Source organism: Prunus dulcis, chromosome 4 (assembly GCF_902201215.1).
Source record: "Prunus dulcis chromosome 4, ALMONDv2, whole genome shotgun sequence".
In the NCBI taxonomy this organism is placed as follows: Eukaryota; Viridiplantae; Streptophyta; class Magnoliopsida; order Rosales; family Rosaceae; genus Prunus; species Prunus dulcis.
The window spans coordinates 10,891,149-10,915,219 of NC_047653.1; the positions used below are offsets into that span (position 1 = coordinate 10,891,149).

The 24,071-nt window shown below is 37.0% G+C and overlaps 4 protein-coding genes across 5 annotated transcripts; all 4 read left to right on the plus strand.

The window, feature by feature from the left end:
- Positions 1-5,945: 5,945 nt before the first annotated feature.
- Positions 5,946-8,397, plus strand: LOC117625354 (protein DETOXIFICATION 18-like). The gene is made up of 7 exons (XM_034356920.1): positions 5,946-6,221; positions 6,315-6,856; positions 7,202-7,288; positions 7,392-7,448; positions 7,552-7,790; positions 7,903-8,021; positions 8,126-8,397. The coding sequence occupies exons 1-7, from the start codon at positions 5,946-5,948 to the stop codon at positions 8,255-8,257; spliced, it is 1,452 nt and encodes a 483-aa protein (XP_034212811.1). The 3' UTR covers positions 8,258-8,397.
- Positions 8,398-10,616: 2,219 nt separating this feature from the next.
- LOC117626509 (putative B3 domain-containing protein Os03g0621600) lies at positions 10,617-15,218 on the plus strand. 2 transcript variants are annotated; one of them, XM_034358228.1, is made up of 8 exons: positions 10,617-10,838; positions 11,310-11,703; positions 11,821-11,951; positions 12,273-13,318; positions 13,396-13,503; positions 13,925-14,312; positions 14,426-14,559; positions 14,856-15,218. In XM_034358228.1, exons 1-4 carry the CDS (start codon positions 10,758-10,760, stop codon positions 12,558-12,560), a joined length of 894 nt encoding a protein of 297 aa, XP_034214119.1. In that variant the 5' UTR covers positions 10,617-10,757; the 3' UTR covers positions 12,561-13,318; positions 13,396-13,503; positions 13,925-14,312; positions 14,426-14,559; positions 14,856-15,218. The 2 variants fall into 2 exon arrangements, with proteins under 2 accessions (XP_034214119.1, XP_034214120.1); XM_034358229.1 differs by lacking the exons at positions 11,310-11,703; positions 11,821-11,951; positions 12,273-13,318; positions 13,396-13,503.
- A 707-nt stretch (positions 15,219-15,925) lies between these two features.
- LOC117626555 (putative B3 domain-containing protein At5g66980) lies at positions 15,926-17,821 on the plus strand. The gene is made up of 4 exons (XM_034358292.1): positions 15,926-16,115; positions 16,436-16,811; positions 16,944-17,071; positions 17,350-17,821. Exons 1-4 carry the CDS (start codon positions 16,035-16,037, stop codon positions 17,647-17,649), a joined length of 885 nt encoding a protein of 294 aa, XP_034214183.1. The 5' UTR covers positions 15,926-16,034; the 3' UTR covers positions 17,650-17,821.
- Positions 17,822-21,477: 3,656 nt separating this feature from the next.
- Positions 21,478-23,605, plus strand: LOC117625689 (B3 domain-containing protein Os01g0723500-like). Its single transcript, XM_034357220.1, has 4 exons — positions 21,478-21,732; positions 22,284-22,683; positions 22,779-22,906; positions 23,171-23,605. Exons 1-4 carry the CDS (start codon positions 21,652-21,654, stop codon positions 23,465-23,467), a joined length of 906 nt encoding a protein of 301 aa, XP_034213111.1. The 5' UTR covers positions 21,478-21,651; the 3' UTR covers positions 23,468-23,605.
- The last annotated feature ends 466 nt before the right edge of the window (positions 23,606-24,071 follow it).

Sequence of the window (24,071 nt, forward strand, 5' to 3'; positions counted from 1 at the left end):
TGGGGTTTGAACCCAGGCCTCAGTAACCTACTTGCAAATCTAATTTATTTTCTAATTTTTTTAATATATCAAATTTAACTCTATTATCAAATCCAAATCCTTTATTTAACATCTCCATTCGAACTGTCAGGAAAAAAAAAACAGAAAAAAAAAAAAGAAAAAAAAAAAAAACCAAGAAGACAAAAGCTTGGTGTGTAAGTGTATTGATGGAGATGACAATCACAATACGACTTTGTGTGTGTGTCATAAGTCTGTATTGGGTTTTCAGACAATTGTTGCATGTGGCAAGCTACTAGCCTGTTGGAGCAGGATTTCTTTAAGGAAGAAATACCTTCACAGGTTCTTGATTGAAGGCTGCACACTTCCTTGATTGAAAAAGAACTTCAGATCACGTTCCCGAGAACAAACGATGGAAATGGGGTGAGTACCTACAAAAGCCACTCCGATGCTCAAGTCAGTGTTTGTGTAGCAGACTCTTAATGCTCAATTGAATTTCTCCTATCTTTGCTGGAGGTCTAATCGGGTTTTTATAGCGCTTAGAGTCCTTGGGTTTAGCCCCACTTCCCTAGCTTTGCGCATCCCATCCTCCACTTCATGGTAATGGGGTTTAGATGAACGGGTTGTGTCTCCCTCGCTCTGCACTTCTCTAGTGGGAGAGAAGTTCAATCATCCCACATCTTTTAATCATAGCATATGGGTTAACCCATAACACGTGAGATTTGGTTCCCACAGTGCCCCCCTTTTTTCATCTTTACATGCTTCGCCAGTGAAGAGGGAAAAATAAATTAAGTGGGATTTGGATTCCTTCGGATTGAGCGCATGATGTCATGATGGGCTCACGACTGAGCCCAAATAAACAATTCTTTTTTCTTTCTTGGGCTTGTTGTTTAAACCCAAAGAAATAATTCCTATTGCACCATTGTCAACCCATGTTGACCTTTCATGCATTTTTATCCTTGCTTTCATATCCTGCATGTGAGACATCCAAATATGGATTTTTCATGCAGGTTGTTGACCTTTCAAGTTTCAACTATGGATTTTTAGTGCTTTAGCCAACCCCATGTGAAATATCTAAATATGGACAGTCAATCCCATGCGCAAGTGGACCCTTTCACTTTATTTTGGATTTCTGCACCTCTGCTGATCCCGCATGGTCCAGCAGTTTTGAACTTTTCTCACTCCAGCCGATCCCAAATGGACCCCATACAAAATTCTCTTTTTTTCCCTTTGCGCTTAAGCTGATCTGGTGGACCCCATGCTCTTTGCTCTTTTCTTTGCTAACCAATCCCAGATGAACCCAGTTTTTGGGTTTCTTCCTCTACCGCTTGAGCTGACTCCGTGGACCCTAACTCTTTTGGTTTTCCACTTTGCTCTTCAGCCGGTACCAAATAGCCTACAAGTTTGGATTTTTTTGTTTTTTGGTGTGCTTGCTCTTGAGCGGACCTTCTGAACCCCAATGCGCTTGAGCTGACCTCCTGGACCCCAGCGCCTTCGATTTCTCAGCTGATCCCAGGTGGTCCATGACTTTTTTTTTTTTTTCCTTGCGCTTAAGCTGACCTTCCGAACCTCAATGCGCTTGAGCTGACCTCTTGGACCCTAGCTCCTTCAGTTTCTTAGTGATCTTAGGTGGTCCATGACTTTTTTTTTTGGGCTTGCGCTTGAGCTGACCTTCTAGACCCTAATGCGCTTGAACTGACCTCTTGGACCCCAACACCTTCGGTTTCTCAGCTGATCCCAGGTGGTCCATGACTGTTTTTTTTTCCTTGCGCTTGAGCTGACCTTCCGAACCCCAATGCACTTGAGTTGACCTCCTGGACCCCAACGCCTTCAGTTTCTCAGCTGATCCCAGGTGGTCCATGACCTTTTTTTTTTTTTTTTTTTTTTTTTTTCTCTCTTGCATGTGAGCTGACCTTCCGGGCCCCAATGCGCTTGAGCTGACCTCATGGACCCTAGTGGTTGAGGTTTCTCCTTCTCACTTCCTCCGATCCCAAGCGGTCCATAATTTAGTTTTTGCGTGAGAAAGTAAATAAGCCTAGCTTCGTAGGTGGTACTCAATATCTCGCACCATTTATTGCTTATACCTGTTGCACTTCTTTGAGGCATGTCTTCCCTAACTCTGCGATTGGAGAATTCCTTGAGGCATGTCTTCCCTTGAACTCTATTGGGATAACTAATAAGGAGGCCCTCCCTACTCACCCCCATTGGACTTCCCCTAGACTTGGTTGGTTTTAAGTTAACTCTGATGGTGCATGGAAGTCGAACAAATCTGCAGGTCTAGGGGTGATTATAAGAAACTCTGAGGGCGTTTTCTGTGGTGGTTTAGCGGAGGGAAAGGTGTCTCAGTCTGCCCTTGCGGTTGAAGCTGACGCTGTACTCAATAGCCTAAAATTGGCTCTATCTTTGTGTCACCGTAAGGTCATGATGGAAACTGATTCTCTAATTGTGAAGTCTGGGATTTTTCTGGGAATTATGGCAATCGAGCTTGGTTTATTCTCTCGATTCTCTTAGAAATTCGAAGAATGGTGGCCCTTTTTGATTCTGTCGAGTGGTGTTGGATCCCTCGAAAAAAAATCGTGCGGCTCATATGGCGGCTTCGATTGGAATTGGAGCGGTGCATAGGGTAACTTGGCTTAACCAGCCACCACTGTCCCTCGTTCGCATTTTACTTTCTGATGGGCTTCCTTGCCACCTGTAAATGTAATTGGCTAGTGTCTGCAGTCTCAGTTTTCTGCTGCTGTTCTCAGGCTTCCCCTGTTTCCCGCTTTGGGTTTAATGAATTTCTATCTTTGACCATTAAAAAAAAAAAGTGTTGATACTTATAAACCATGAAAGGAAACAATTCCCTTTTAATATGAGACTAAGTAAAAGTGTATTTTCCTATACAAACTCTAACAGTGTATTTTGTATTTTCCCCTTTTGTTAATGAAACTGTTGTCTGCTGAAAAAATATTTGCAGCACTTTTCTGTAAATTTGTAGGCATATTTTGAGTTCGAGTGAGCAAAGCTCCATGTATTGAGGCAAGTACCCCTATACAAGCAAGGCTCTGCAATATGCGTGTGAATGTGTGTTGCTCAAACCACAAACTAAATCAAAGGCTTGGTTTGATTGCTAGTTTTATTTCTGCATCACATTCACACTTAGGCAAAGACAGACCAACCCAAAAATTGGTTGCGATCCAATCCCTTATTACCCAATTTAGCATCTAGATGAGCCCATTATCCATGTGCAAATATATGCTTAATGAACCTTCACCTGTCCATTCTGTCCAAAAAAATTAAAAATTAAAAATTAAAAAGAACCTTCACATGTCCATAGAGGTCCATAGAGGAGAGAGGAAAACAAACTTGAGTTAGGTCAGTTTAATAGTAAAAAAAAACAAAAAAAAAACAAAATGCAATTTATGTGGGAAAAAAAAAAAACTAAATGTAAGTTATTAATTTGTGAAAAATCCTTGAGAGTTTCATCTATTATTATTAATTTTGAAGAATTTAAAACTTGTAAGTTTGTAACATCACACAAAAGACAGTTTGTGTAAACTTCTTTTTTCGACATGAAGTTTGTATGGAGCTTGCGTGAATACATTGATAAAAATAGAGATGTCCTCTTGGCTCTTGTTAGACTTGTTCCTCCCGGGTTTTCCACACAATTCTTAATCTTTGTATTTCTTTTTTGTTAATGTGGCATTTGGGTTCACTTGGATAGAGTGATTTCAAATCCAGAAATTTAGATGACATTATAAGATTAAACTATTTGTTTAGATGACTACAATTCATGCATACCGAAATTTGAATAAATAAAAAAAAGAAAAAAACGAATGAATTTCACATGGCTCGTTTCACACCATCATTTCAAATATATCATATTTAGTTATTCCAAATAAAATCTACTACTTATTTTTAGTTTTTATTTTATTTTTAAAATAATCAAATTTAACTCATTCAAACATTTATTTCGAATACCTCCATTCAAAATGTCAGAAAAAATTCAAGAACACAAAAACTTGGTGTGTAAAGTGTGTATTGGGTTCTCTGCGTCTAAGACAATTGTAATCGTAGCGTCTCAACTATTTCTTCATGTGAAGATTGCCACTTGCCTGCCAGCCAACTACAATATCTTTGTCATTGTTATTTCAAAAAAATTCATTTTTATTAATTTCTTTTCTTTTGTTGATTAGACCATTTTCACCTTATTTATCATGGCAAAAGACAAAGAGAGGCAAAGGCTGTTACTATTTACGTGAATAGGAAATGCTAGCAACCTTCTCTTTTTACCTTATGACATGTGTTACTTCTCGTACACTTAAAATAATGACATTAATACATCAAAAAAATCACATTTTGTTTTCCAAGTTTACCCTTATTAAATGTATTGTCCTTCAATTTATCCCATTTTTTAACAACGCTCTTACCATATTTAAAAAATAAAAAAATAAAAAAATTCTGTTTTTTTTTTTTTAAAAAAAAAGAAATTTCTATTTTTTTAGAGGAAAAACATTTTTTTTTGGTTAAAAAAAACAATAATGACCTAAAAAAAATCTACAAAAGATATATCCTTTTTTTATATAGACAAAAGATGTCCTAAGGAAGTCTGTTTTAGAAGAAAGTTCATTGATTGCATTTTCAAACCATTAATTCAGTAAGTCTCTAATTAATGGACACTTTTGCATCATGGTGATGAACCACAATCCCAACTGAGAAATTTGTCCTTTGATCATAAATATATACAAGAAGTATCAGTACTCTTTGTTCATATTTATTAGTTTGTTTTCAATAAGTTAATTTGGTAGCAGTATATAATTGACTGTGACTCTGGGATTTATGTTGTAGAAGTCATGCTATTTAATTTCTGACAATGATAATCTAGAATATTATGTTTAAGACCAGTAGCGGATCCAGCAAATTTTCTCTTTGGGGCAAAATTAAGCTCTAAATATATATGACTACAAATGCTTTCATTAGTAGCCCAAAAAAAAAAAAAAAAACAAATATTAGCAATCATAATTATAATGTTATTATTAATACAGTCAAATACACTTTTATCAGGTATTGTGTATCAATATTTGGATATCAGTACAAAATTTGAAGTTTGAGAAACTAGAGCTCATATTGATCAGGTATTGTGTATCAATATTTGGCTATTAGTTAATTTCTTTATTTTTGCTTTTAAATGACTCTCAAGAACGACCCATTTTGAGGAACTCAATCTGTTGCCCACAAGCTAACTTAGTTGCTTGCTCCTGTATACCTACCTACCTCAGCCCCTTATGTGAGGTATTTTAATCAACGAAACATAAATCAACATAAATTACTAGGCAAGTTCATGGTGAAGAAAAGGCAGTGAGGGCAATGGCCTTCACTGGCCCCTTGCTAGTGTTTAAGACCTGTAAATTTTAGAGATATTTAGTTATATATCCATTTTTAGTACTAATGATATAGATAAACTCTACACCATTTAATTTCTATAAATTAAAAAAAAATTCAAAAAATGACAGCTGGCCCTATTGAATTGAATTTTAATTATTAAATTACTTTTGATTACCTATTGAGTGTTTTGGGTTTTTTATGAGGTTTTGAGATTGGACTTGTTTTAAGAAATAGATGGTAGTTTTGTAATTTATAAGAAATTAAAAGTCTATTTGTTATGTTGTAAATGAGTTTTTGGTATGTTTCTAAAGTCTATTTCGTATATGTTTTTATTTATTTATAATTTGGGCCCCTATTGGGTATAAGAGTCAGTCTCCCTAAATTTTATCTATCTTCCACGAGATAAAAGAAGAACAATACAAAGGGAACACCAAAGAATCAAATAAACATATAAAAAGAAAAAAGTCCCAGTTTTTTTAATGGTACCTTCTCATTATAAGAAGAAGGTGGCAATGTCATAAGAAAACTACTAGAAAAAATTATAAGAAAAGTAGAGAAAGAAGAAGAAGAAGAAGAAGAAGATGGCAATGTTAGCAAACACAGATTTAGAGAGGGTAAATGCAAAGGGTCATGGAGATGAAGAAGGAGCAAACAAACCAAGGTGGTGGAAGAAAGTGTTGGATATGGAGGAGGCCAAGAAACAGGTCTTGTTTTCATTGCCAATGATTTTTACCAATCTTTTCTACTATTTGATCACTTTGGTGTCAGTCATGTTTGCTGGCCATCTTGGGAAGCTTGAGCTTGCTGGTGCAACCCTTGCCAATTCATGGGCCATTGTCACTGGCTTTGGTTTCATGGTAACTCTCTCTCTCTCTACCCTCTGACCCTTATAACTCAGTATGATTGCAGACCTTTGCGTTTAATTCTTTTCTTGTCTGTTCTTGTTTTAGGTTGGGTTAAGTGGAGCTCTTGAGACGCTTTGTGGACAAAGGTTTGGTGCAAAGTTGTATAAAATGTTGGGGATCTATCTACAAGCCTCTTGCATCATATCTTTCCTATTCTGTTTCATCATATCTATAATCTGGTTCTACACAGAACCTATACTTATTTTACTCCATCAAGATCCTCAAATTTCCAAATCTGCTGCTGTTTTTATGAAATTTCTGATTCCAGGGTTATTTGCATATGGATTCCTGCAAAACGTCTTGAGATTTCTTCAGGCACAATTTGTTGTCCTGCCATTGGTCTTCTCGTTCGTCCCCCTTGTTATTCATTTCGGCATTGCTTATGGTTTGGTACATTGGACAGCTCTTGGTTACAAGGGAGCTCCACTTGCGGCTTCAATTTCGTTATGGTTATCTGCCCTTTTGTTGGCCATGTATATCATCTACTCAAAGAAGTTTGAGCATACATGGCAAGGCTTTTCGTTAGAATCGTTCCATTATGTCCTTACTGATTTGAAACTTGCCCTCCCCTCAGCACTAATGGTATGGTAAGTGTCAATGCTTTCATTACTTTTATAAATTTCACAATGCTTAATTAAGCTTGGTGGAAAACCTTTTCAGCATCAGGTTAAAAACCATAACTTAGTAAGATATCGCGCTTACAGTGAAAGGACTTTTAAACCCAATTATTATCCAAATTGGCACTCTGACCTGATTGAATTCAAGGGCTGGACTGTGGACGTATAACATCAATTGAGGGTTTGAACTCTTGAAGTATTAAGTCAGATGCTGGCATGCTGCCCTACAACTATAGCATAGCAGCATTATTATCTATAGGAGTATGAGATAGAACTTGCATGGTTAAACTTCACAAACTTTTTTAACCTTTCCAGTTTGGAGGAATGGGCTTTTGAGATTCTGGTGTTGATGGGAGGATTGATGCCAAACTCGGAAGAAACAACTTCACTAATGGCGATGTGGTAAGCTTCAATATACTTTTTTCTTTTCTTTCTCCTTTTCTATAGCTGTTATAATATTGCAGGCTGACTCAAATTAGTCTTTCTTTGAATATTATCTCCTCAGTGTGAATACGGAAGCAATTGCATACATGATTATATATGGCCTCAGTGCTGCTGCAAGGTTGGTGGTAGAACAACAATCCAGCTTTTTATATTGCTCCAAGTTTTTCGATATCTAGATTCTGTTTTGCACATTGAAACAAAAGTTACTTGTTGTGGTGTAGCACAAGGGTGTCAAATGAATTGGGAGCTGGCAATCCTGACAAAGCTAAGAAGGCAATGGCTGTGACTCTTAAGCTCTCTACGCTTCTTGCTTTAGTTCTTGTTCTCGCTCTAGCGGTCGGTCACAATATCTGGGCCGGCTTCTTCAGTGACAGCCACACAATAGCAGAGCAATTTGCTTCCATGGTGCCTTTGCTTGTAATTTCAATAATTGTAGATTCTGTGCAAGGTGTTTTATCAGGTTAAGATCATCTACTTTTCTAGTAGGGGCAGTAGTTCAACTTTGCTTTTTCCCATTTGAAATTTGTTATCTTTTCCTAACTTCTCCATGAAAGTGATTGCTTATCTTTCAGGTGTGGCCAGAGGATGTGGATGGCAACACTTGACTGTGTATGTAAACATTGTCACATTCTATTTGATTGGCATGACAATTTCCAGTCTTCTTGGGTTTAAGTTCAAACTACATGCCAAGGTAAGACAAGACCAGTAAGTTGATTTGGTGTGTTTTTTTTTTTTTTTCTCTTTTGTCCTTTTCAATTCACATTTGGTACATTTTGGTGCTTGATTTTGTTACAGGGCTTGTGGATTGGTTTAACCTGTGGTCTCTCCTGTCAAGCTGCCACAGTTTTGTATATTACACAGAGCACAAAGTGGACTGTGTTGGATTTATCTGATATTGCAGAGAGAGAAAAGCCAGTGTTTGTGTAAACAAGTAATAGCACTTGGGCCAACTGTGAGACTAGTTTGTGCATTGCCTTTGTGGTGTGTTGAAGTAAAGCCGAAAGCATGTACTTTGTTATCAAATTTTTATGCCCTTAAATTTGACTTAGCTATGAAAGCACAAATGCCCTTAAATGAAAGAACCTCGATGCATGATTAATTATTTTTAACTACTTGAGTTACATGCTTCTTGCCACAAATCACATATCTTAACATAGAAAATCACTTAACCACACTAAATTGTTATTAAGTGAATCAAAGGGTGAAGAGCCATTTTCTTGGCCAAAGGTAATAAAAAGACAAATTTCTGTTTAAAGTGACTTGAGACATTACAATGAGGATGAAATAATCTCTTCGAGTCACTCATTTAAATAATCTTACTCCTTTCAACCATTCTCAATACAAATCTTTAATTACATCTAAGAACTATAAAAGTTATCTTAAGCATCTCCAGCATAGTTGCTATACTTTGATCCTTACCTATTTTGGTGAGAATGAGCGCAAAATACAGCTTCAATAGACTTGATATCTGATTCTCCATTTTTGAGAACCCTATTTGAGTTTGGTGACTCTCTATATTTATGGCATGTTTACTAATCCGTGATTGAATTAAGGAGAAGTTGGATTGATGAGAATTAAATTCCGGATTCCTATTGAAGTTGTTTACTAAACCATATGGATTGAGGATAGTTAGATTCCGGATTCCTATTGAAGTTGTTTACGAAAACATATGGAATTGGAGTAGGAATGATGCTAATTACTAAAATATCCTGGTTTTTGGTTAAAGTAGATGACAAATTTGGAACTTTTAAAATTATGTGAGGATATAATGGGTAAAAAAGATGAATTCCTAATAAGTTAGTTCTCCAAAAATTAGAATACCACCTCCCATCCAATAATTGAATTCCTTCAAAATCAGGAATTCAATTCTCAATTCTGTGTGGCCCCATTTACTTTTTAATTCCTTGATGTGAAGTAAACACATAAATCCTCTATATGTGGAATTCAATTCCTGATGAGAATTCCAATTCCTAATTAGTAAACACACAATTAGAGAGGAGGATAGAGAAATTGATGGTTCTCCATTCCTTCCTCTTCTCTCTCCTTAGGCCCACAACCCTCTCTGGCCTCTTACTTTTTGATTTTTTTTTTTAATGAATTTTTAATTTTAGTTACTCAAATATTTAAACTTTAGGAAATAATAAAATATTATAGATTAGCCAAAAGAGAAAACATTGTTGGAGGAAATAATTTTAAGTAGTTTGTTATAATAGCTTTTTAGCTATTTTAGTTAAAATTTGGCTAAAATTTAGAGACTCTCCTGAAGATGGTCCTATCTTAATCCTTAAAAAAGCGGAACACTCAAGAAACCTGGATGATTGCATACACAAGGTTAAGCCTTTAAATTGTTATGTTTATAGTAAGTTATACTATGAGTTGGAACCAAAGACACTCGTCTACAAGTCAGTGCCTTTTTCTACTGAGCTAAGACCACATTGACTAAAAAATTTCTCTTTGAGCCATAAGGAAAAACATTATAAAAATTTAAAAAAAACCCAACATTTCTCTTTTAGGGAGATTCACTATTATATCTAATATAGGGGTCCAAATTATATAAAAAAAAAATATATGAAATGAACTCTAGAAACACACCCAAAACCTATTTACAACAAAATAAATAGGCTTTTAACTTCTTATAAATTACAAAACTACCATCAATTTCTTAAAACAAGCCCGATCTTAAAACCTCATTAAAAAAAACTCAAAATACTCAATAAGGCATCAAAGTAATTTAATAATCAAAATTAAATTCAATAGGATCAGCTATCATTTTTTGAGTTTGTTTATATAAATTAAAGGGAGATTCACTATTATACCCAATATGGGGGCCCAAATTATAAAAATACCCTATATAAAATGGACTTTAGAAACACACCCAAAGCCCATTTACAACATAACAAAAAAGCTTTTAACTTCTTATAAATTACAAAACTGCCATCAATTTCTTAAAACAAGCCCAACCCCAAAATCTCATAAAAATACCCAAAGCACTCAATAGGGCATCAAAGTAATTTAATAATCAATATTAAATTCAATAAGGCTNCTATCATTTTTTGGGTTTTTTTTGGGTTTGTTTATAGGAATTCAATTGTGTAGGGTTTATTTATAATATTAGTGCTAGAAATGGGTATATCACTAAATATCTCTAAATTAAATAGTCTAGAATTTATTTATATCATTAGTGCTAAGAATGAATATATAATTAAGTATTTCTTTTATTTAACGCAATACAAGACATATATATAAGTGCATGTTATACACATGCGGCCAGAAGAAACATGAAAATACCAAATTAAAAACTATGAGAAGCAAAGTACACAAAGCAGCGACTCATAAAAAGCTTTGGAGGATCTGATTCTGAAGCAACAGCCTCCAAAAATAAAGATCAGAGATTCAGAAAAGTTGTTTGCTTTTTTCAAGGGTTGGAATGGCAAGGAAACTAGTTAAGCCTTCGCTAAATAAGCATTCTTTCTTCAAGATCCTACTTGGTGACTTCTCTCAGCGTCTGGTAACATCCTGCCTTCTTTTTTACTTAAGTTCAAGATCAATTACAAATTGCTCTCTGTTTCTTTTGGTATGGTTCGTTTTTCAAGATTAATCTTCAGCATGCATTCAAGTTTAGCCAATTTGTTAGATTCTGAATGATGCCCGTGATTTTTACTTGAAGGTTAATACCCTGTTCGTGGTTCATGTTTGAGCGCACTTTTTTAGTCCACACTCTAAACACAATGGGGGAATTTTTACTTCATTGAAATATATCACTTTCTCACACCTATTCTTGCATATTGTATGCTATGTTCATGCTAGTGATACAATAACTGAACAGGGTTAGGTCAGTTCGCCAGGGAAGTGTCCTTTTCATCCAAGTTCGAGTCCCCTTCATATGAATTTGATTTATTTAGAGTAATTTAGACTAAAGAAAAAAAAAACTGATCATGTGTGATTGTTTGGATTTTAAAAAAGCTATTAAATTTTGTAGCGTATACCACCTAAGTTTGCCAAGAACTTCAATGTACGGCCACTTCACAAATGTGCTCTTAGTGGCCCTACTGGAATTCGGTGGGCTGTGGAATTGGAAGAGAGAGAGAATGGCTTGTTCTTCCAAGATGGTTGGCAAGGGTTTGTGAAGGATCATCATTTAGAAGATGGGGATTTTTTGGTTTTCAAATATGATGGTGAATCAAAGTTTAAAGTCACAATCTATGATAGAACTGCTTGTGAGAAGAATGTAAAGGTAGCTGAGAGGAGTGGCTGTCCTGTTTCCTTGGCTAACAAAGGGAAAGCTCAAGTTAAAGAAGAAATTGTTGACCATGAAACTAGAAACTACAACGAAAACTGTCAAAACAAAGCAATTGTTTCTGGCAGAAGAAGTGGTAAGTTATACTCTATTTTACTTCTCTACATCTAGGGAAGATTTGTTTGTGCTATTTTCTCTAGCAGCTTATTTACTTTTTTCTTCTTAAATTGTGTCTCATATTGATACTGTATAGGCAATTATGTTATTCCTGGGAAGAGACCTGCAAATGATCATGTAGGAGCAACATCAACTGAACCCGTCTTGTTTAAACCGAAGTATTCATGTTTCATAATAACTTTCACGAGGAAACTTCGATATGGCGTTGTGAGTACTTTATTACCCAATTCTTAACCCAATTTTGTTTTTAAAACTTCCCTCGTTGTGATTGCAAATAGTAGGAGATCTTTAAAATACCTTTTTAAGATTATGTGACTCAATGAAGATGAAATGTAATAGAGTTGCAGTATGGAAGTTATGGAAAAACATTTTCAAGAAGTCATTATTGAAAGTTCTACCATTTCTTAGGGGTACACTAACTTCTTAGGCTTGAGTACAAAATTTATGAACCATTCAAGTGAAAATGCTTCTAGCATGAAAGTGTTATCATTTTTTTCTCCTTGATATCGATGATGTTCCAAATTGCAGCCAATTCCCAAGGAAGTAGCCGTAACTGAAGGTCTTCTTAGCAAGAAGAGTATGATGATTCATGATCCAACTGGGAGATCATGGCCTGTTAAACTTAGAGTCCGGGGCAAAGTATCTTCTTGTCGTGTGAACATGTCTACAGGTTTGGTAGACTGTTGTAACGCGAACCAGATTATACCCGGGGACACCGCCATTTTTGAATTTGTCAAGCCAAGTCTGGCACAAATTCATATTTTCAGAGTGGGTGGCAATTCTGTGGTACTAGCTGCACCTGATGTTAAAGACTAAAGCTAGCCGACTCCAAAGCCTCAACTTGTAATACTTTCTGGGAATGTTTTGACTGCAATATCCACATATCTATTTTAGTGCGTGTGAAATATTTTCTGATTGTTGTGCTTTAGATTTCTCTCTTGTAAATATGATGCAGATGCACTTGGATTGAGACAGTTGAGTTTATATAACTCGGTGGTTGTGTACATGTAAAGTAGAGTATTTTGTCTTTCGGTAACCATGTTCCATGTCCTTGTTCAGAGTTTTCTTCTTCTTCTATAGTTAGATTGGTAACCACGTTTCATAATCCAAAAATGGAAAAATCAAAACCATCCTTGTGTTATTTGGTTCTAAACAGAGCCCATATCATGTCACTCCATCCAGCCAGATCCTGCTAATTTACCACCATTGGCTCATCTTTGTTCGTCTCATTTAACACATACATTAAAATTATGGTTTTATTTAAAGGGTTTTGAAATACAAGAAAGTAACAGTTTGACCTATCTGGCAATTCTCATAGTGCAAGGGGTAAAAGTTTGGGAAGGAAAGTGATCTGGAGGGTCCATTTCCTTCTGGTGAAAAGTGATTGAAGGCATTTATTTATGTTTCCCAATTTACTAAGAAAATTTATGTTTCCAACCACCTTGGTTATACGTTATAAGTCCATTCGACACACATGGCAGAAGCAAGCAAACAGGTAAAAGTCAGAAGAACAGCAAAACAAGACCAAAGTCTTGAAGTATCTCAACTTATGGCAGCAGAAGAGTGGAAATAAGGTAAATAGCAGCCGGTATGTTGTCTCTTCACTTAAATAAATAACCAGTAAAAATTGTTCTGATGAACTCTTTGGCAGACCTAGTAGGTACTCTTGACAAAGATTCAAATGGCTAGGCCTAGGAAGCGTTCACCAAAGAAACCATCATTTTTCAAGATCCTAATTGGTGACTTCTCTCAGCGTCTGGTAACATCCATCGATCCTCCCTTCATTTTCACTTTTCAAGATCAATTCTAACAGTCATGATTGAATGCATGATTGCCTTTAATTTTTGTAAGATCTTGAGTTTCTTTTTGGGGGAAAGTTAGAACAAATAGACATTTGCTACATGACAGTGGTTAAATTTCTGTTTTGATAACATTCTGTTGATGAATGACTTAAGTTTTTGTGCTCTACTGTTTGCCCATAAATTTGTAAACAAGAAAAAGGAAATGTTGATCTGTAAGGTTTACAGTGATTTGTTCCCAAGTTATACAATTTGAAATCTGTTTACCATAAATTTTTGACCTCTCATACATAGCGTAACTATGACATTACTTGCTTGGTTTTTAACCTATATATATATATATATATATATGGTCTTTTGAGAAGCTGTTAAATTTTGTAGCGTATACCACCTAAGTTTATTGAGAACTTCAATCGGCAATCACTTCGCAAATGTGCTCTTAGAGGCCCTAGTAGACAATGGTGGGATGTGAAATTGGAAGAGAGAGAGAATAGCTTGTTCTTCCGTGATGGTTGGCAGGGTTTTGTGAAAGATCATGTTTTAGAAGTTGGGGATCTTTTGGTTTTCAGTTACAATGGCAAATCAAAGTTTATGGTCAAAATCTATGATAGAAGTGCATGCGAGAAGAACGTAGAAGTAGCCGAGAGAAGAAGTGGTAGTCCAGTTTCTTTGGTGAACAAAGGAAATCAAGCTCAAGTGAAGAATGAAATTGTTGAGCTTGACACTGAAGACTGCGAAAACAAAACGATCGATTCCGACGGAAGAAGTTGTAAGTTACTTTTCTGCATCTAAGATCTAGGGAAGATTTGTATATGCTAATTACTGTAACGTTTTGTTTACTCCTTTACTTTTTAAATTGTTTCTCATTTTTGCATTGTATAGGCAAATATCCCATTTCTGAAAAGAGGCCTGTGAGTTTTTGTGTACAAGAAACATCAACTGGATCCATCTTGTTCAAATCGGAGAATCCATGTTTCCTAGTTTGTTCAAGGAAGCAGCATTTGCTATATCGTGTGGTGAGTTCTTTGTCACCCTATTTCCTACGTCAATTGTGCTTGTGAAAAACTTTTCGTATTGGGATCAGAAAACAGTCAAATATATCTTTAGAAACACCTTAACACTTAAAATTATGAGTTTTAGGCTTGCATACGAACGCTATGAATCGTTTTACGTATAAGTGCTTCTAGCATGAACATGTTTTGTATTTAAATTTCTTGGTCAAGTTTCAAGCAAACTTGTCTCATTTAGTACCAATCAGCTCTATGAACTTTTCCTTAACCCTCCTTGATATCCATGATGTTCAAAATGGCAGACGATTCCGAATAAACTAGCCGTAGCTGAAGGCCTTAGGGGGAGAGATGCTGTCATGCTTCAAGATCCAACTGGGAGATCATGGCTTGTTGAACTTAGAGTGGAATGCTTTAATCGTTTGGACATGGCAATAGGTTGGACAGAATGTCGTAAAGCGAACCAAATTTCACCTGGGGACTCCATCATTTTTGAGTTTGTCGAGCAAGGTGTAATGCAATTTCATATTTTCAGAGGAGCAGTGAGAGGCAATAGGTTATCTGTGATAACTGCTGCCCCTAATGTTAAAAATTAAAGCTTGTTGATGTTTTTTCAAATGTTGAGACTGCAGAATTTGGGTAAAGGATGATCTTATTTGATTCCCCAACCACTCTTCTATTACTTTCTTTGGGTAGGTCTTTTTTAAATTATGCTGAGTTAGATGCACTAGAATTGTGACAGTTGAATTCATTCTTTGACACCCTTGTGCCACCACAAGAAGTAATCCTTGTTACAATGTGGAAAATAGAACTAGACTTTGAAAGAATTGCAGCAGCACCAAAACACAGTTTGAGATCCAATGCTTGGATCAAAGAGCCACTGATGGTCTATGACTCATTAACGCATGCACTGAAATTAGATTTCATTTAAGGTTTAAGATGACTTGAATGAAATCTAATTTCAGTGCATGTATTTAAGTTCAAGGTCAAAGTTTTAGGAAGGAAACTGATCTGGAGGATCCATCTCTTTCTGGAAAAAGTGAGGACAACATTGGAAGAAGATAAAATGTTTTCCAAACTGACCAAAATAATTAATGTTTCTCCAACCCAGCTTGGTTTTATGTTATAACCTATAAGTGCATGCCATACACATGGCAGAAGCAGAACAAGCAAACAAAGCACAGAAGAAAAGCAAAACATGAGCTACACAGAGCAGTCACTCCTGAAAAGCTTTAAGTGTCTGAATTTAGGTTCTCAAAACAACAGATCACTATTTTTAAGTGCATGTTATACACATGGCAGCAGAAGGTGTTGAAGATCAGCATTTAAGAGGCTAAATAGCTGCAGATATTGTCTCATCACTTAAATTAAGAACCATATTCCTTTTTTTTAAAATTTAAAATTTAAAATTTTCAATAAAGCTCATTGCCACAGAGAACCATCTGTCCCAGTTTGGATACTCTTGGTCTTGGTAGAGGGCTCAAATGGCTAGGAAGCTAAGTAAGCCTTCACTAAAGAAACAATCATTTTTCAAGGTCCTGCTTGGCGACTTCTATCAGCATCTGGTAACATGCATCCTACCTCCTTTTCCACTTTTTCAAGATCAGTTCTTACATTCATGATCAATGCATGATTGCCCTTTTTCTTTTTTGGTTCATTTGAATAAGATCTTAACTTTCTGTATGTGTTCAAGTTTAATCAGTATATTACATTCAGAGTGATGCACACAAATTTCAGCTGAAAGGTTAACTACCCTGTTCGTGGTTTAAGTCCACTCCTTTTCAGTTACCAAATACTTAGCATATGCAACTTGAGTTATGTGAGATTTTCTTGGTTTTAAGAAGCATATGTTCTGTGATTTACAAGAAGCTGTTAAATTTTGTAGCGTTTACCACCTGTGTTTATCGAGAAGTTAGATGGGCAATCACTTCCCAAATGTGCTCTTAGAGGCCCTAATGGGAAACTGTGGACTGTGGAATTGGAAGAGAGGGAGAATGGCTTTTTCTTCCATGATGGTTGGCAGGGTTTTGTGAGGGATCATTGTTTAGAAATCGGAAATTTTTTGGTTTTCGACTATGATGGTGACTCAATGTTTGATGTCACAATTTATGAACCCACTGGCTGTGAAAAGGATGTAGAAGCAGCCAAGAGGAGAAATGGTAATCCTGTTTCCTCTGTAAAAGATGAAATTGTTGACATTGAGACTGAAAACTACAACAAAGAAAGTAAAAGCAAAACCATCAATGCTGAAAGAACAAGTTGTAAGTTCTACTCCATCTTAAATCTACTTTTGAACAGCTAGGGAAGTTTTGTATGTGCTGTTTAGTATTTACTCTAATGGCTCATTTACGTGTTTTTTCTTCTTAAATCGTGTCTCAATTTGGCATGTGTAGGCAAGTATGTCATGTCTGGAAAGAGACCTGCAAATGACTGTGTAGAAGAAACATCAACTGGATCCATCTTGTTCAAATCGGAGAATTCATGTTTTATAAAAATTCTGACGAAAATACTATATCCAGTGGTGAGTACTTTGTCATCCAATACTTAATCATGTTTTCGAAAGCCTTTCAATGTGGTGGTTGGTAAATGGTAAAAGAGAACACAACCTTAGAGTCAAAATTATGTGACTTAAGATGAAATGTATGCAATAGAGTGTGCAGTAGGTGCGTTGTTGAAAAACTATCATAAAGACATCATTCTTGACAGTTCCACCATTTGTTAGGGGTGTACAAAATTTTAAGTTTTAGTATAGAGTACAAAGTTTATGAATAAATTTTTACTTTGACGTTCCAATTGCAGACAATTCCAAAGGAACTAGCCATAGCTGAAGGTCTTGTGAGGAAGAAGACTGTAAAGCTTCATGATCCAGCTGGGAGATCATGGATTGTTAAACTTAGAGTCCACAGGTCACCGTATCTTCGTTTCGACATGACGAAAGGTTGGGCAAAATGTTGTAGAGCAAACCAGATTTCACAAGGGGACACCATCGTTTTTGAGTTTGTGAAACCAAGTGTAATGCAAATTCATATCTACAGAGGAGGAAGAGTGGGAGGCAGTGGGTGTTCTGTTGTACTCGTTAACCCCGGCCTGAAAACCTAGGCTATTTTTACTCTAGAGTTTCTCATTGCAATACTTTAAAAAAATGTTTGACTGCAATCCATTTTGGCTAAGTGATGATCTTCTTGTATTTTATTAGGTTAGTTTTCATTTTCCATTTATTCTTCTACTACTCTTTAGTGCCTGTGAAATATTTAATGATTGTTTTACTTGATTCAATTGAGACTTTTTTTTTTAATTGTGAGTAGGGGGAAATCAAACATAGGACCTTGGGTGTGACAAATGTTACCAATTAACCAGGAAAAGTTTTTCGCTTAGATTTTAGGTTTTAGCTTCCAATTTTAGTAGCTCAAAACTTAAGAGTTAAACTCTGCTAGGAATGAGATTAGAAAATCGGTTAAAGAAACTTACAAAAATTCTAAAATAAGGGAAACACTTGTCTTCCTACTTATTGCCAATCACATTTTGATATATAAAAAAATTTCTTTATTCGTCAACAATGTAACATTTTGATTTAAAAAAATTCCTTATTCGTCACAAATGTAACAATGTAATTCTAAATCTACATTTGTCTTCCTACTTCCTGCTAATCACAGTTGTTTTTCTACTTCCCACACTTGTTTTCCTACTTCCGGCTAACAAAAATTCCAAATCTAAACATATACCAATGTAATTCTCAAAATCCTCAAACATGCGTACTTCAATATATCTAATTAACTACTAAAAATGACAGGACCCGATCCCAATTCCACTTTGGAATTCGAGCCGAATCCTGTGCGTGTCCAACACCTGGCGAATGTCGGGCACAAATGACCTTTTTACCCCTCATGTCACAACTACGAATAAAACTTTCCTTAGAATCCTGCCGAAAATTCGGCAAAGTCTCCCCTGTAATTTGTCCAAACCCAAAAATTTTCACCTGTTAAACAAGCAAATAAACTTCACACCAACTGCCAGAATAAATCAAATAAACATTTCTCAACTCTGGTTCTCAGTTCCAACCAGATATCAGAGCATTTACTACAAATTTACAAAACTTTAAGTACTTTACAACAAAATCCTACATTTTGAGGGTGGCGCGGGAGCTAGGAGTGGGCCGGTGGTGGATTCCTTTGCGCTTCTAAGGCCTGGGGGCGAAAAACAATTTGAAAGTGTGAGTGGACAAAATAATGTTCTTAAAACAATTTATAACATAGTAACCCCCGTTAAAAATATAAATAGGTATGTAAATCTGAAAGTCGACTGTACTCAAATACAAGGTAATTATATAACCATAAATATGTATACGTAACGATGCAAATATAAAATATGCACGGATATCGAGAAAACTGGTATATAAAATGACTGAAAACAATAATGATATAAAAGTACTCAAATTCCTTTAAAACTACCACCTAGGTGTACCCCTGTAAAATTCCGTCAATTCCCCTGGCAGGTCTCGGCTACACGCAGTCTGCCGAGCCGCAAATTGGCAGGATTCAAGGGACTATAGTCAGCCTGATCCGCCGGCAGGTCTCGATGACACAAAGTCAACTCGAGCCGCTCTGGCAGGATTCAGGGGACGGTAGTCAGCCTGATCCGCAATCCTGGCAAGTCTCGGGGACACGAAGTCAGCCGAGCCGCAAATCCTAGAAGGTCTCGGGACACCAAGTCTGCCGAGCCGCAAATCCTGGCACTCACGGTCCAAGCGTCCCCAAAACTCGTGAGGCAATGTCAAGTGCACTGATAGAACTGTAAATAGACTGGATGTCCATAGATATCGGTCCAATTGAGGATAATCACCAAAAACGGGTACATGGTGGTTTTAAAATAAATTACTTTAGGAAAGTCTGATAAATAACTGTAATCTAAAATTATGCTGCTATCTTATCTAATACAAGCCTCAAACTCTGCTTTCCATAACTTTTTAACATGCTCAACTAAGCAGCATAGAGATACAGAAATGTTACTGCACAAGTCATGCTCGGAAAACGTTCAGCAAAACTTATTCAAGATCAAATATCAATTTATTCAGATAAACTCATTTATAAAAACTCATTTTATAAACTCATTTATATAAAATCATTTATGAAAGAAAGTCCACTCACTGCTGGTCCGAGCTAGCTGGACCTTTTGAAGGTCCCTCCTGTGGCTCAGTCTGGCCTCTGGTGCCTGATTAACCATAAAGATTAAATTAATAAACTGCTCAATAAAAGAATTAAATTAAACACCCTGACCCTAGCTCCTAGAAATGCGTGCACTCATTTTCAAGTCACTCCTATGCCCACTTTAGCATTTCAGACAATTAGAACGGTCTTAAAAGACCCGAAGCTTTACTAAGCGATAAATTGCCAGACCGGCCGATCTGGAACCCCATGGGTCCACGATCTCCGATGGCCAATATGGGATTCTCTAGAGGTTCCTCACAAAGAAAGACCCACATCCTGAGAGTTTGACCTGACTTGGACTGTCGGATTAGCCAAAATCGCGTTATCGCTTAAAATCCAAACCCTAGCTCCAGGGTTCGCGATTTCGGAGTATCCGGGACTCCGATTCGCAATCTGTTGAATCCTACACGATCCTGAAATCATGTAGAACGACATATCCAAAGTTGAGTGCGATCCAACGGCTCGACGACACTGCACCCAGGACTCGCACAATATGGAAAATCTGTTCGGGGCTCAAACGGACTCCGAATTGAGATCCGCAAAATCCTACGCGCTCGTGACAACACGAGGATCGCAAAAATACACAGAATTGCTACTGTACCCTCACCCACGCGCCGCCTCATGCGCCGCCGCACGCGCCAGCAATTTGGGTGTCTAAAGCGATAACGGCTCGCCGGAAAAACTCAAAACCAAGACTCCAAACTCCTATCCTAGGTAAAACACCCCATTTGGAGTCACTTTTGTTCTTGGACACACCCCAAAAAGTGGCCGAAAATGGCCGATCACGGAGGCCGAAGTTCGACCGATTTTCAATTCGAAAATCGAGTGTTCTACAGCCAAAATCGATCAAAACCCAACCAATCATCAGTTAGAGCATGAAAAATAGGTGAGAATCCATACCTTACTCGAACGATTTGGTTGAGAAACGAATGAGAACGAGAGGAGAGAAGTTCGGGTGAAAACCGGTCGGAAATCTCCAGTTTCTGACCAGTTCCGGTCGGCCCAACTGCGGGGGACGGTCAGGTCGTGACGGCGAGGGTGTGGCGGTTCCGATGGTACCCGTGCCGGAGATCGAGCCGGCCTGTGGTGGCGACGGGATTGGCTGGAAGGGAGGAGGGTGCGGGCGGTGTCGCGCACGGGAGGAGAGAGAGAGGAGAGAGAACTGAGGAGAGAGAGAGAGAGAGAGGAAAAGGGATAAAAATCTGACTTTTGTCCAAATTACCGTTTTGCCCTTCGCGGTATTTTGACCGTATTTTTTTCGTTATAACTCCGATTCGAGTCCACTCCGTGTCTACGGACTCGTTTCGTCGTGCTCTACGCAACGGCGTAAGCGGAATTGCCAAATTCTTCTCGGTCAAAAAGTCAACTTTTCCCTATTAAATAATGCGATGGCAAAATCGTCTTTTTTCTAGAATAAAGTAATACTAATTTTTGGATATTTTGTTTTAGGTTATTACAAAAAACACTTAAAAATAATTTTTTTACGAAACCTCAATTCAACGAGGAAAAGTATTAATAAACAATTACAAATAAAAAGACGCTAAAAATAAAGATAACAAATTGTGAGTGATATTTCCCAAAAAAAAAAAAAAAACCATCATGATTGAAGGCATTTATTATGCATATATATGGAATAAAGGGAATTTATGTTTTTGAAACCTACCTAAACACGGAAAAAGTTAATGTCACCCTTTTACAGAATACCTTGGGTTATAAGTTTATATGACATGGCTGAACAACGATGAGAAAAACAGAGAGGCCCTAGCCAGCAAGCATCGCCTGTTCTGCTTTTTCCCTGCCGATAAAACTTACCCACAAAAGCTAGCTACACAGAAAACCCACTCCTAAAAAGCTTTGATCTTTGAAGGTTTCGTTGAAGACTGAAGACTTGGTTCAAATGGCAAGGAAACTTATGAAGCGTTCAGTAAAGAAAGAATCGTTTTTCAAGATCCTGCTTGGTGACTTCTCTAAGCATCTGGTAACATCTTTGCCTTCTTTTTTCACTTTTCAAGATCAATTTTTTTACAGTCTTGAACGGATGCATAATTGCATGTTTTCTTCTGTGTTTTTTTGGGTTCATACTTCAAGATTGATTGAAAATTTGAGTGAATGGTTAATAGTTAATACCCTGTTCATGGATCATATTTGGGTCGACTTCTTTTTAATTATATTGATCAATCCTGAATAAAATCACAATTACATATGTTTGGTTGCCAAGAAAGTGAGAGAAGTCGGAGAGAAAATTTATGGCAGCTATAGTAGCATACAACTCACTAAGTTGACTTATTTGACTCAAGCTTTGACCTTGAGATGACTGAGTTGCTTTTCTGTGGATTGTTTGACAAATTGTGGGTGAGGATGTAATGGGAAATTACAACAAAGAAATGCTTGAATGATTTGGAAGTGTTTGATTATTTTCCTGTATTAGTATTGCGATGCTATTAAGTTTGGATTATGTTTATTGAATGATTCTTGCTTTGTTTTAAGCACATGTACCGTGGTTTTTCAAATGGCTATTGAATTTTGCAGCGTATACCACCTGCGTTTATCAAGAACTTCAACGGAGGATCACTTGGCAAATGTTCTCTTAGAGGCCCAAGTGGGAAAGGGAGGGCTGTGGAATTGGAAGAGAGAGAGAATGGCTTGTTCTTCTCTAAGGGTTGGCAGGGTTTTGTGAAGGATCATCATTTAGAAGTTGGGAATTTCCTGGTTTTCCGTTATGATGGTGAATCAAAGTTCAAAGTCACAATCTATGATAGAAGTGCCTGTGAGAAGGATGTAGAGGTAGCCGAGAGGGGGATTGGCAGTTCAGATTCCATCGAAAGTAAAGGAAATCAAGTTAGAGTAAAAGAGGAAATTATAGACCTTGAAACTGAAAACTACAACGAAGACTTTGAAAACAAAACAAGTATTGCTAACAGAAGAAATTGTAAGTTATACTCTATTTTACTTCCCTACATCTAGGGAAGATTTGTATGTGTATTTTCTGTACTGTTAATTATGTTTCAATTTGGTGATGAATAGGCAATGCCATGTCTGGAAAGAAACCTACAACTGATTATGTAGAGGAAACATCAAGTGAAAGCATCTCATTCAAATCGGATCATCGATGTTTTATGGAAACTATGAAGAGGCATTACCGATATTGCTTGGTGAGTACTTTGTCACCAATTCTTGAGCCATTGTGTTTTTTGAGAACCTTTCCATATTTGGTTGGGTTAGAGTAAAAGATATATTTATTTTTTGGAGAAAACATAGTAAAAGAGTTGCAGTATGGAAGTTAATGGAAAAACATCTTCAATAAATTTTTCTTGAAGTTCTACCCCTTGTTAGGCTTGATTGTTTTCCCTGCTAATTTATCTTCGTAGGCTTGAACTTTTTTTGTCCTTAGATATCAATTATGTTCCAAATTGCAGATGATTCCGAAGAAACTAGCCATAGCTGAAGGTCTTAATAGTGCAAGGAATGTAACGCTTCGAGATCCAAATGGGAGATTATGGCTTGTTAAACTTGTAATCCGTCCCAAGACATCTTGCAAACGTGTGGAATTCACGACAGGTTGGGGAGAATGCTGTCAAGCGAACCAGATTTCAGTTGGGGACACTATGGTTTTTGAGTTTGTCAAGCAAAGTGCAATTAAACTTCATATTTTCGGAGAAGTGAATGGCAAGAGGTGTCCTGTGGTACTTGATGCCCCCAATGGTGAAAATTAAAGCTAGCTGACTCCCGAGTTTCACATTGCAATGTTTTTATTAAAAAAAAATGCTTTGACTGCAACATTTACCTTAGCATTTTGAGTAAACGATGGTTTTCTTGCATTGTATTATATGTTACGTTTCATTCCTCAGCCACTGTTCGATTTCTCTGAATTTGCTGTCTAGTTGAATTTGTACAACGGGGAAAGCTATCAGTGGCGTTTCTCATTTGTTTTCTCCAATCGCATGGTCATTTTTGGCCTGGCCGATCTTCCCAGTTTTCCAGCCCAAACCAGCTCATAATTGAAATTTGGGTGCTTGTTCTAGCTCACCTAGAGGTGTCAAACCAAGCAAGTTGGCCCCAAGATGGCATGGGCACGGCATGATTAAAATGTGCAAGGAATGGCATGGTCACGACATGGGTCAGGCTCGAGACGAGCATGACAGAATATATGAGCTAGGTTGTTCGACCATAATTTTTAACGCATTAGGCACGATAGCTCAACACGAAATGGGCCCAGACTAGGCATGACTCATTATGCATTATGTTTCCCTTTCCTATACAACATGTCTATAAGAAAACTTAGTTTTCAAGTAGTGTTCGAGTACATGAAGGAAAGAT

Coding starts and splice junctions, on each gene's coding strand:
- LOC117625354 (XM_034356920.1), top strand. CDS start 5,946: ATGGCAATGTTAGCAAACACAGATTTAGAGAGGGTAAATGCAAAGGGT. Junction 6,222..6,314: donor TCACTGGCTTTGGTTTCATG/GTAACTCTCTCT, acceptor TTCTTGTTTTAG/GTTGGGTTAAGTGGAGCTCT. Junction 7,449..7,551: donor GGCCTCAGTGCTGCTGCAAG/GTTGGTGGTAGA, acceptor GTTGTGGTGTAG/CACAAGGGTGTCAAATGAAT.
- LOC117626509 (XM_034358228.1), top strand. CDS start 10,758: ATGGCAAGGAAACTAGTTAAGCCTTCGCTAAATAAGCATTCTTTCTTC. Junction 10,839..11,309: donor GTGACTTCTCTCAGCGTCTG/GTAACATCCTGC, acceptor TAAATTTTGTAG/CGTATACCACCTAAGTTTGC. Junction 11,704..11,820: donor TGTTTCTGGCAGAAGAAGTG/GTAAGTTATACT, acceptor GATACTGTATAG/GCAATTATGTTATTCCTGGG.
- LOC117626555 (XM_034358292.1), top strand. CDS start 16,035: ATGGCTAGGAAGCTAAGTAAGCCTTCACTAAAGAAACAATCATTTTTC. Junction 16,812..16,943: donor CAATGCTGAAAGAACAAGTT/GTAAGTTCTACT, acceptor TGGCATGTGTAG/GCAAGTATGTCATGTCTGGA. Junction 17,072..17,349: donor CGAAAATACTATATCCAGTG/GTGAGTACTTTG, acceptor TTCCAATTGCAG/ACAATTCCAAAGGAACTAGC.
- LOC117625689 (XM_034357220.1), top strand. CDS start 21,652: ATGGCAAGGAAACTTATGAAGCGTTCAGTAAAGAAAGAATCGTTTTTC. Junction 22,684..22,778: donor TATTGCTAACAGAAGAAATT/GTAAGTTATACT, acceptor GGTGATGAATAG/GCAATGCCATGTCTGGAAAG. Junction 22,907..23,170: donor GGCATTACCGATATTGCTTG/GTGAGTACTTTG, acceptor TCCAAATTGCAG/ATGATTCCGAAGAAACTAGC.